The 13,124-nt window shown below is 39.2% G+C and overlaps 1 protein-coding gene across 8 annotated transcripts in view; it reads left to right on the top strand.

Moving 5' to 3' along the window:
- The window catches only part of Rbcn-3A (rabconnectin-3 alpha), a 146,878-nt gene that overhangs the window by 131,159 nt on the left and 2,595 nt on the right, over positions 1 to 13,124 (top strand). For 6 of the 8 annotated variants that reach the window (XM_076197637.1, XM_076197641.1, XM_076197638.1 and 3 more), the window contains 6 exons: positions 1,632 to 1,724; positions 2,243 to 2,303; positions 2,461 to 2,669; positions 2,820 to 2,964; positions 7,647 to 7,780; positions 9,229 to 9,312. In XM_076197637.1, the coding sequence (XP_076053752.1) occupies positions 1,632 to 1,724; positions 2,243 to 2,303; positions 2,461 to 2,669; positions 2,820 to 2,964; positions 7,647 to 7,780; positions 9,229 to 9,312 (726 nt within the window). The remainder of the gene's footprint in view (positions 1 to 1,631; positions 1,725 to 2,242; positions 2,304 to 2,460; positions 2,670 to 2,819; positions 2,965 to 7,646; positions 7,781 to 9,228; positions 9,313 to 13,124) is intronic. The other 2 variants (XM_076197642.1, XM_076197645.1) reach the window with 1 other exon arrangement.

The following is a 13,124-nucleotide window of genomic DNA, read 5'->3' on the forward strand; positions in this document are numbered from 1 at the left end:
TTGGTTGTATTTTGCAGGAGAAGAGCTATGCTTGGAGTGACCCGTGGTTATATCTTTCTGCACCCAGTATATATGCATGTGTGTATGTATATATATATATATATATATATATATATATATATATATATATATACATATATATATATATATATATATATATATATATATATATATATATATATATATATATATATATATATATATATATATATATATATATATATATACAGGGCCCGCACATGGGGGTGGTAGGGGGGCATATGCCCTGAGGCAGCACATTTAGAGGGGTGGCAATTCTAGTCTGGACATGCCGCCCACAATGCTGACAAAATAATTATAATAAAAAAAGGTCAAAGGAGCCCTGAATATTTTACCATAATATACATATTTTGTGTTAGAATCAACAGAATATGAAATGTTTTTGCCCTATCCTTTCTGCAATAGGGACATTAAACAGAAATTTTAGAATCTGTTTGATTATTTTGCAAGCCAGTATCTAAAACAGGCTGTAAGGGATGGTGGAGATGGGAAGTGGTGATGGGGGAGGGTGGCATCACTGAGAACTTTGCCCCGGGGTGGCACTTAGGTATGTAAGGGCTCTGTATATGTATATATATATATATATATATATATATATATATATGTATATAATTATGTGTATATATATACATATATATAATTTTATATATATATGTATGTATATATATGTGTGTATATATATATATATATATATGTATGTATATATATGTGTGTATATATATATATATATATATATGTATGTATATATATATATGTGTATATATATATATATATATATATATATATATATATATATATATATATATATATATACACACACACACACATACAAGAAACCCACAGTCAGAGAAAATAAACTTTGAATGAAAGAAGATTCTATATTTCAGCTATCATCTGTACCCCTCTTCAAGAAAGTACATAAGAGGACACAGGGGACTTATAAGCTACAGAAACACAGAAAAGAGGGGGAACATGGACTGATGGCATTACTCAGACGTGCGGTAAAATGAGGTGGCGGAGGAAGGTGAGGTGAGGGGGGCTGTAAGCTTCGTGTGAGCCTACTCACCGCTTCATACAAAGCTTACAACCCCCCCTCACATCACCCTCACCTTCCTCCGCATTTTACCTCGCATCTGAGTAATGCCATCAGTCCACATTCCCTCTCTTTTCTGTGTTTCTGTAGCTTATAAGTCCTCTTTGTCCTCTTTCTTATGTACTTTCCTGAAGAGGGCTACAGTTGATAGCCGAAATATAGAATCTTCTTTCATTCGAAGTTTATTTTCTCCGACTGTGGGTTTCTTGTGTGTTATTTACAAATGTGCTAATACATTTCTGTTTAGAAATATATACATATATACACTTAATGTATCTTGGCCAATATTCGATTTCTTCATTTTATAAAATTTGGTGTAAGAAAAAAGCAGATTATTATAAAGTACATAGATTGTGCATGATTGTGGAGAAAAGTTTAGGCCAAGAGCATAGTCTTGAATCTCCCTTTGGTATTGTGTGTAGTTAAGTCACTGATTTATTGTGTAATACACTCTGTGGAGCTAACTCTTTCTATGTGTGGTTTTGTTCATGCTGCTCAGTTAAAGGAGCTCAAAGGTGTCAATTTCCCTGGTTCAAACAACCCTCGTTTCTGTCGATTCATTGTGGAACGAAGTCGTCACTATCTTAAGCCGGTGAGAACCTAGTGTCCCATATTGTGTCCTGAATGCTTAGACTGTTACTTATTCTTTGGCTTTGTGCTCTGGATTGAATCATGTTTGTTTACATATTTGTGCATGTATGTGTGGTGTATTTTGTATGGCTAACTACAGATAAACTGTTTTAGAAGTTGGTCCAGCTATTTTGCCATTGTGTTTGTAACTTTATAGTCATACCATGGTTTTACCCTTATTAACACAGTTGTCATCTCTTTAGTAAACAAATATAGTAGTTTATTAGCTTAAGACTTTTGATGATTGTATGCTATTTTATCATTATTATGTAAGAATCTTTTTTACAATGTTTACTATCTTGACTCATCTTAGATATAATTTTTTTTTTTATCAGATACAACTATTGTATATATTTTCCTAATTGTAATGTTTTTAGCTTGAAGTATTTTATATTAATATTTACAATGAATACATGCAAGGTACAGTATGTATATTTTGAAGCTATTCAGGAATACATGTAATTTTCAATCCCCTGACAGGTACTTAGTCATCGCATTGAAGGAGTTAGAAGAATGACCTCGCATCCTGTTTTACCACTATGTAAGTAAATGTAACCTCTAACAGCTTTAAATTGTACCAGATTACCTGCTTTTTGGATTACATATCTGATAGAAATAAAATAATCTGTTACTTTGTCATGATTATAGTTAGGCTGATTGTATACTACACCTTGCCAGTTAAATGATGAATCTTTCAGATCTGCTTGGCTGCCAAGATGGTTCAGTAGTAGTGAGGGAGTGGCACCACAGCCCAGTAGTGGCACGACCCAGACCAGGTGGCACTTTTGCCAAAGTAGCCCGGCTGCACTTCAATCAGCAGGGCAACAAGTTTGGTGTCATGGATGGTGATGGCAATCTTTCCCTCTTTCAGCTTGGTTTAGCATCACAAACAAACAAACCTTTCTATGTGAGTTCTTAGCCTAGAAATATCCAATCTTGTGTTAAAGTTTTGTTATTAAATGTCACCTCTATTGAATCGTAAATATAGCTGCAGCTTCCTTAAAAGAGTTTGGATATAGAAAAAAATACACATATATATATATTTCTTTTTAACCAGAGTCACCAATGTCATACCAAGCATGGTAGCGACTTTGTATTTGTTGGCTCATCAAGTTTGATTGCAACTGCTGGACAGTCATCTGAGCATCGTAACGTCGCTATGTGGGACACACTTATGCCACAGAGGAAAGCTAATGTTGTTTGTAAGTTCTTCCATCTTTGTCTAACAGATTGTTGTTGTTGACCTGGGTTATACTTTAATCCACCTTTTTCCACACATCCATGCATTCTTGTGGGAACTCATACATACTAACATCTTTTAAGCCATTTGACTAATAAAGATAGGCAATATGGATGTGATAAAAGGAGAGAGTCATCCACCATATTTGAAGACCAAAAATGTTTGGCTTATTTTAAGGGCTGGTAAATATTGTAGCTTTAACTTTACCATGGTGGTTTGCATGTTTTGAAAATACATTAAATACAGTGAGAGTGACAGGTTTGAGGTATTACCTTGTTGTATTATACGGGAAGGGAGCTATGCTCGTGGTGACCCGTCTTTGTATCTTTCAGCATCAAGTTTTTTCTTAAAATCTTGAATAGTATTTGCACACACTGTTTCTTTATCTAAGTTATTCCATATATCCAGCACTCTGTGTGGGAAGCTATTCTTTTTCCGATCTCTTCTGTAGTTGTCCTTTTTGGCTGTGCCAAGGTTGTGGTATGTCACTTTGGCTGTTCAATGTGTATGGGAATGGGTTGGTATGAAAGGTAAGAGCGAGGTGAGGGGCAGAGGATTGAAGATGGTATGAGAGAGTGGGGGAAAGTAGGATGCGAGTCAGTTGTTGTTTGCTGATGAAACTGTGTTTGTGGCTGGGTCAGATGAAGGTCTAAGACAGTGAAAGATTGGGAAGGTATGTATTAACCTAATTGTATTTACCAGATTGTAGTATACAGGAAAGGAACAATGATTGTTGGGTTCTCCTACTCTCCAATTTTTTCATACCTAGCCTCAAATTAATGTACAATTCCAACTTAATCTATATCCTTGATTTCCAATAATTATATTTACATTTTAATTCATTGGTAGGAGGAAGCTGAAATTTAATGTGGGCAAAAACAAGATGATGAGATATACAGGGGATGAGGGTGGCAGGAAGTTGGAGATAAATGGAAATAAAAGAGATTAGAAGTAGTGAATAGTCTTAAATATTTAAGGTCACATGTAACAGGAAATGGAGGAGTAGGGTTGGAGATAAACTGTAGAGTGAGGGAAGCAATTAAATGTCTTTGGGGAATGAAAGTTGTTATGAGAAATAGGTATCTGGGGATGGATGCAGAGAGATTGTATAAAGGGGTGATTGTGCCTATGACACTATGTAGCAGACTTAGAATTTAAGAGAGGCAGAAAGGAGAAGTTTAAATGTGTTTGAGAATAAGTGTCTGAGAAGCATGGTGGGGGCTACAAGGTTGGATAGAGTGAGAATGAGGGTGGGGATGGGAAGGGAGCTGGCAGAGGGGACTGATGAAATAATACTGGTATAGTTTGGGCACATGGAAAGAAGGATTTAGGGTTTATCAAAAATGTGTGGGAAACAGAGGTGGATGTAATGAACTTGAGGGAAGACTGAGAATGTTATGGATGGATGGGGTGAAGGGGGCCTTGAGTAATAGGGGAATGTCTGTTGAGCAGGTAAGAGGGAAGGCAAAAGGTAGTTGTGAGTGGAGAGTGGTTGTGAATGAGGGTTGCCATGTCGGTGAAACAGTGGGATCCAGCTGTGGATGTGCTGTGTTTTGCTGCATTACCTCTGAATTGGGCAGTGGAGTGGATGGGGACCAGGGATGACCTTTCATCCACAAGGAGCTTAGATGAAAGGGAAACAATGTGTGATAGATGGAAGTTGGATGGGTGGGCTGGGTGCATGCCTTGGCTGGCTACCTCTCTTATGAGAAAGAAGAAGTCTTTTTGTTATATATAAATACATATATATATATATATATATATATATATATTACTGATGACCCACTTTCGGAGAAGAATAAGCGAAGATATAGAGATCTGTATATTTCGATCACTTACTGTGATCCTCTTCGGCAGATATAAGTTACAAAGTACAGAACAATGTGTATTTATAGTAAAGAAGTGAGGTAGCATGAGGGGACGAGGCTCAGGTCAACACGCCCGGCACGCATGCTCGCATCTTGGTGGCTCAGGTCACATGACCGGCGTTGCATGGGCCTTGGTGATTTTTGTCCACCGTTAATGTTGATGGTAACATTTTATTTATGGCAAAAGAAGAAATACAGTCTGGTGACCATTGACCATGGGAAATGTTATAATTTGGGAAATTATTTATTAAGGAGGATTCTACTATTTTTCTTCTGAAACTACATTTGGATTTATAAATTATTTCAGCATCGTCCCAATTTATTCGGTGGTTTTTATTGGCGACGTGCTGAAATACTGCGGAATTTTCCTGTCCGTATTTAACAGAGTTCTTGTGCTCCTTAACCCTGGTATTGAGATCTCGACCCGTCTGTCCCCAATATACATCATTGCAATCTAAACAAGGTAATTTATAAACTCCAGGAGTTGTATTACTCTTGGATCTGTGATGTATATTGACAACTTTACTGAACAAATTATTAGGATAATGGAAGATAAAATTTACCTTTTCCTTTGGTAACATGTGAGACAATTCATGGATTGATTTGTTAAAAGGCAATTTTATGCTTCTATTATCCCAATGATGATTCATGGCGGAATGGGAATCTGTTTTGTGAAAACTAATTTTGGTCTTGCTGAGAGCTTTTGGTAAAAACCACGGCGGGTATCCTAATTTTGTTAGTTGATTTTTCACTGAATTTAGTTCCAAATCTAAGTATTGGGAGCTACAAATTCTCAAAGCCCGTAAGAATAGGCCTGAAGCTACACTATATTTTATTTTGTCAGGATGGTGGCTAAAGAAATGTAGGTAGCTCCCTGTGTGGGTGGGCTTCCTATAAACTGTGAAGGACAGTGACTCCGCATTTCTTATTATTAAAATATCTAGAAAAGGTAATTTGTGATCTAATTCCCATTCCACCTTGAATTTAATATTGTTCGTTAGGTGATTGAGCTGGTTGTGAAACTCTTGGAATGATCCCCATTCATCATCCCAATACTTAGATTTGGAACTAAATTCAGTGAAAAATCAACTAACAAAATTAGGATACCCGCCGTGGTTTTTACAAAAAGCTCTCAGCAAGGCCAAAATTAGTTTTCACAAAACAGATTCCCATTCCGCCATGAATCATCATTGGGATAATAGAAGCATAAAATTGCCTTTTAACAAATCAATCCATGAATTGTCTCACATGTTACCAAAGGAAAAGGTAAATTTTATCTTCCATTATCCTAATAATTTGTTCAGTAAAGTTGTCAATATACATCACAGATCCAAGAGTAATACAACTCCTGGAGTTTATAAATTACCTTGTTTAGATTGCATTGATGTATATTGGGGACAGACGGGTCGAGATCTCAATACCAGGGTTAAGGAGCACAAGAACTCTGTTAAATACGGACAGGAAAATTCCGCAGTATTTCAGCACGTCGCCAATAAAAACCACCGAATAAATTGGGACGATGCTGAAATAATTTATAAATCCAAATGTAGTTTCAGAAGAAAAATAGTAGAATCCTCCTTAATAAATAATTTCCCAAATTATAACATTTCCCATGGTCAATGGTCACCAGACTGTATTTCTTCTTTTGCCATAAATAAAATGTTACCATCAACATTAACGGTGGACAAAAATCACCAAGGCCCATGCAACGCCGGTCATGTGACCTGAGCCACCAAGATGCGAGCATGCGTGCCGGGCGTGTTGACCTGAGCCTCGTCCCCTCATGCTACCTCACTTCTTTACTATAAATACACATTGTTCTGTACTTTGTAACTTATATCTGCCGAAGAGGATCACAGTAAGTGATCGAAATATACAGATCTCTATATCTTCGCTTATTCTTCTCCGAAAGTGGGTCATCAGTATTATTTTACATATGTGCTACGACATATCTTTGTTATATATATATATATATATATATATATATAGAGAGAGAGAGAGAGAGAGAGAGAGAGAGAGAGCTATTTATCTATATACCAAGGGTTTTTCCCTCCTTATAATGGAAATAGCCAAGTAAAAATGCAAGTACCTGCTCCCACCCATTTCACTCTCACCCATTCCACTCCCATCCACCACCCTTCCTTCCCTCACATCATAGCTCCTCATGGATGATGGGTTACCTATATCCCACCCACTGCCCTGGATCAGAGGCAATGCAGCAAGACAGCACATCCACAGCAAGGCTGCTTCACATAATCAACAACTCCCTCTCTCCATTCCCTCATGCAGAATGAGAGAAGACGAGGAGAAATCCCGTTGGGTTGTGTCAAAATACCATTCATACATAACCACTCCCTGCCCCCCATCTCCCTCCCACCTCCCTTTCTTTGCATCACAATATCATCTATACATAGCCATTCTCCACTCACCCCTATCTACTGCCTTCTCCCTTCCTTGCTCAACACCCTCTTCTCCCCATCCATCCATTTCATCTTCTGTTGTCCCCTCAAATTCACTCCTTCCACCTCTGCCTTCCACACCTCTTTTATTAATCTTTCTTCACTCATTCTTTCCACGTGTCCAAACCATCCCAATACTCTTTCATTAGCCCTATCTGCCATCTTCTTTTCTACCCCAGCTCTTCTCCTCACCTCATTTCTCACTCTATTACATATTTCAATTACATTACGTATAGATAGATAAATGATAAATTAACAAATATATTCAAGCATGGAAGTATGGTTAGAAATCTTTATAAAATGATATTTCATTACAGCATGGAACTGTCATGACAATGGTGCCTCTGCCTTGATCTATGCACCTCAGCACCAGGTCCTCATCTCTGCAGGGAAAAAAGGCACAGTCTGCATATTTGACATTAGGCAACGTTCATTACGCCACAAGTTCCAGGTGAAGTCATATGTGTTCATGCATGTATATATAAATACACACACACACACACATATATATATATATAATATATATATATATTATATATATATATATATATATATATATATATATATATATATTTGAATGATGGAGAACATAAACACAGGGGAAGGCTCGGAACCCTAAACACTCTAACGTTTCATTCGCATAGAACTTCTTCCCCTGTGGTTATGTTCTCCATCATTCAAATAATTTGTCTAAAATACTTATCAATATATATATATATATTTGTGTGTATGTGTTAACCTAATTAGTAGTATACAGGACAGGAGCAACCCTCTTGGGGTCCTGTCTCACTCTTTAAATTACCATGCCTAGTTTCAAATTCATGTATGGATCCAACTTGAGCTATATCCTTATTTTCTTGTGATCGTACTTAGATTTGAATTCAAATATTGTTTCTGCTTGAGTTGTTGGTATATAGGTAAACATGTCTAAAGGATGTGAAAAATACATAGATGCATAAATACCTGGAATAGTTTAAAAGGGGATTTAGCTCAAGCTGGAATAGTATATTGATTTAAATCGAAATATACATACATACATATACCAAAGGCTTTTCCCCCTACATGGGGGGTAGCCACAAAGAAAAAAGCATAGAAACCACTCCCACCCATTCCATTTCCTATATATTCCACTCCCCTCCACCCTCCTCCCTCCCTCTTATCTTGGCACCTCCTGGATGCCGGGTCATCCCTGCATCCTGTCCACTGCCCTGGGTCAGAAGCAGTGTCGCAAGACACAGCACATCCACAGCAAGGCCACTTCATAAATTCGGCGACCCCCCCCCTCTCTGTCCCCTCATGCAGAAAAGGAGAAGACGGGGAGAAATCCCTTCGGGCAGCATCAATTTTTTTCCATACATACTTCCTCACCCCCCATCCCCCACCCACTTCCCCTCATAGTTGAAAATTAGAAACATAACTGAACTTGAGACTAGCTATGATAAATTGGAACCCATTGCTCCATTCCCATATACTACAGTTACCCATTTGCTCCACCCTACAGTGTCCAGAAATGGTTCATGGGAATTTTTTGTAAAGTTGTGATAAGTTTGGAGTTCCAAAATAATATCAGCAGCCAGAAAGGATGAAATGTGACAAATAGTACAATGAAAATTTGCTCAGATGTATTATATAAAAATATTAGTTCTAAGATTTGAAAATTAAGGTGAAATCTTGTATGTTCTTGCAATAGATTATTAAAAAAAATTATGTACATTGGTACATAGCTTCTTTTTTTTTATTGCATGTGTAAAAATTATGTTGATGATATTTTAACTTATCAGATCTAATTGTTTGTGGATAGGTTGTTTTATTAATAGGTTTTAAAATTTAAGGTAGATATCACTGAATAGTATAACAAAGAAGTGTTTCATTTGAAACTTAATCTCACTCTTCCTCCAGGCCCATGATGGAGCTATCAAGTGTACTGTGTTAGATCCAAGTGAGGAATTCTTTTGCACTGGGTCTGCTGATGGTGATATTAAGGTAAGATTTGGTGAAACTTGTAGAGTACTTGTTCTTGTATACTTGTGTTTGCTGCTACAATGAGAGGAGGTCCCCTTTCCCACTTCAGCCACCAAAACTGAGTCAGCGGAATCAGCCTTTGTAATATATCTGTCCATATACCAAGAGCTTTTTCCACCTTATAAGGGAGGTATCCAAGTCAAAGGCGCATACCTACTCCCACCCATTTCACTCCTATCCACTACCCTCCCCACCCCCCTTCATCTTAGCTCCCCATGGATGACGGGTCATCTCTGCCTCTCACCCAGTGCCCTGGGTCAGAAGCAATGTAGCAAGACACAGTACATCCACAACAAGGCTGCTTCATTTAATTAGTGCCCTCTCCCACACACACACACACACACACACCCCTCTCCGTCCCCTCACACAGAAAAATAGAAGATAGGGAGAAATCCCTTTGGGATATCAAAATATCATTCACACGTTCGTGCAAAAAATATACATAATTTAAGAGCAAACTTGACACTGCAAAGATGAGACACCACAAGCATAGCTATCCTTCCCATAAGATAGGCCCACATATATACATACAGCTTTCCACACAGAGTAATAGATACATGGAATAGATTGAAAGAGAAAACAGTGAGTGCTAAAACTATACATGACTTTAAGAAAGAACTGGATGTGGAAAGATACAACTGCAGGTCTCTACAAGCGTAGCTCTTCTCCCGCAAAATGCAACTAGGTAAATACATATACCAAAGGCTTTTTCCCCCTTACAAGGGAGGTAGCCAAAAAACAATGGCATAAAAACCATTCCCACCCATTCCAACCACAATACACTCCATTTCGCTCCACCCTCTACCCTCCCTCTTATCTTGGCACCTCCTGGATGACGGGTCATCCCTGTATCTTGTCCTGGGTCAGAAGCAGTGTTGCAAGACACAACACATCCACAGCAAGGCCGCTTTATTAAATCAGCGACCCCCCCTCTCCGTCCCCTCATGCAGAAAAGAAGACAGGGAAATCCCTTTGGGCTACATCAAATTTTTCTCACACATACTACCTCACCCCCTATCCCCCTACCCATTCCACCTCATGCATCACAAAATCATCCATATACAACCATTTTCCATTCACCCCTGTCTTCTGTCCTCTCCCATCCTTCCTCAACAGACATTCCCCTCATCCCCAAAACCGCATTCACCCCATTTATCCATCTCATCCTTGGTCGCCCCCTCATGTTCATTTCCTCCACATCTGTCTTCCATACCTCTTTTACTAGTCTTTCTTCACTCATTCTTTCCATGTGTCCAAACCATCCCAATACTCTTTCATCCACCCTATCTCCCAACTCCCTTACCATCCCCGTTCACCTCACCTCCTCATTTCTCAATCTATCCAGCCTAGTAACCCCCATCATACTTCTCAGACACCTCATCTCAAACACATTCAAACTCCTTCTTTCTTATGTTCCATGTTTCGGCCCCATACAGTGCTGTTGGCATAATCACCCTTTCATACAATCTCCTCTCACCATCCATTCCCAAATGTCTGTTTCTCATTACACTTTTTAATCCACCAAGGCATTTACTCACTTCTCTCCATCTACATTCTACCTCCACCTCTACTCCACCCTTTCCTGCCACATTCACACCCAAGTATCTAAAACTATCCACTTCCTCCAGTCGCTCTCCCTTAATGCTCACTTCCAGTCTGCTGCCACTTTCACCCCTTGTACATCTCATCACCTTACTTTTACCCACATTTATCTTCAACTTTCTTCTTTCACACACTCTCCCAAACTCTGTCACCAGCTTCCTCAATCCCTCCTCTGATCCTGCTACAAGCTGAGTGTCGTCTGCAATCCCTGACCCACCACCCTTGCATTTACCTCTCGCACCACCCCATCCACGTATAAGTTGAACAGCCAGGGCAACATAACACATCCCTGACAAAGTCCCACCTTTACCTCGAACCACTCACTCTCTCCATTTCTAATCCTGCCACATGTTCTACTACTCTCGTAAAAACTCCTAACAGCTAAAAGCTTTCCTCCTATCCCATATATCTGCAAAACCTCCCACAGTGCCTTCCAGTCTACCCTGTCATAAGCCTTTTCCAGATCCATAAAAGCCCCAAAAACATCCTTATCTTTTCCCATAGCTTTCTCACATATCTGTCTTACCACAATAATCTGATCTATGTAACCTCTACCTGTCCTAAATCCACACTGTTCCTCACCAATTACTCCCTCTGTTCCTCTCCTAATTCTCTCAATCAAGATCTTCCCATAAGCCTTCCCAGCTACACTCAACAAGCTAATCCCTCTGCAGCTACTACTCTCATACTTGTCCCCCCTGTAAAGTGGAACTATACAGGCACTCCTCCAGTCCTCCGGCACTCTACCCTCTCTCCAGCAAACATTAAATAACCTCACCAGCCAGTCCACCATCACTGTACCTCCCTTTTTTTTTTAGACTTTCTGCATGGCATCCATCCAGACCAGGTGCCTTACCTGCTCTCCTCATCTTAACAACTGCCTTCACTTCATCCTTCCTTATTTCTCCTCCATTTCCCTCACTCATCACAGTCATTTTCTTAGCACTTCCCACTGCAACTATCTTTTCCTCCCTATCCTCCTTCACATTTAGCAACTCCCTAAAATACTCTGCCCATCTTCCTCTTACTGCCTTCTCTTCCATTATCATCTCACCATCTGCACCTTTTACCTTTTCTTCTCTTCTTGATTCGCCTCCTCTTCCTCTCTTAATTTCTTTCCAAAACATCTTTTTATTACTTTCAAAATTTTCTGTCATACTCTTACCCCATTTCACATCTGCTCTCCTCTTTGCCTCCTTTACCTTGTGCTTTACTTCTTTTCTCTTTTCTTTTGTACCGTAAGATACAACTAGGTAAATACCTAAGCACCCCCTGCCCTCCCTTCTTTGCATAACAGTATCATGTATACATAGTCACTCTTCACTCATCCCTATTTTCTGCCTTCTTTCCTTGGTCAACACCCTCAAGTTTGTAATATAGATAGTTGGATAATATTTTGACACAGTCCTAAGGGATTTCTCCCTCTCTTTGCTCATCACATGAGGGGACAAGGAGAGAGGGTCACCATGTAAGTGAAGGAACCCTGCTGTGGATGTGCTTTGTCTTGCTGCATTGCTTCTGAACCAGCTGGTGGGCAGGCAACAGGAATGAACCTTTATCCATGAGGAGCTAAAATGAGAGGGAAACAATGTGTGTGGAATGGGTGGGTGGGAGCGGGTGTGTGCCTTTGACTTGGCTATCCCCCTTATAAGGGGGAAGAAGCTCTTGGTATTTAGATAGGTTATTTTTTCCAGCTTGCCTTGTATAGTTTATGAATGTTTGCTTGCATGTAGGCTACATTATTCCCTCTAGTTCTAAGGTGATCTCTATTGGTATGTAGAAAGAAAGATTGTTATGAAGGGAAGTCATTTGTGGTTTTCCATGCTGTTTGTGTTTGGAAGGAGGGTGAGCACATCGTTATGTCTGGGCAGGTTCCTTATTGGTTATGTTGAAACAGATATCAGATGGAATAGTTGCTAGAATTTAATATTCTTAGGTTGCGGAATTATTCAGTTATGTTTCCTCTATGGAGAATTGAAAGAGTGAATGCATTTTTGACCTGTTCTGGAGTCCAGGTACCAGCCCCTTGCAGCAACACCTCTAGGTGGGGTTTTGGGGGCTGGCATGTTGCATATGTGTTGCAGGTTGATAAGCATTTTGTACCAAACTTCCTTGTCACAGTGGTATCTCCATGGGCAGATGTAATCCATGACACACAAAGTATTGACTGT

This window comes from Oratosquilla oratoria, chromosome 14 (assembly GCF_046742065.1).
Source record: "Oratosquilla oratoria isolate Oo_2021 chromosome 14, ASM4674206v1, whole genome shotgun sequence".
In the NCBI taxonomy this organism is placed as follows: domain Eukaryota; kingdom Metazoa; phylum Arthropoda; class Malacostraca; order Stomatopoda; family Squillidae; genus Oratosquilla; species Oratosquilla oratoria.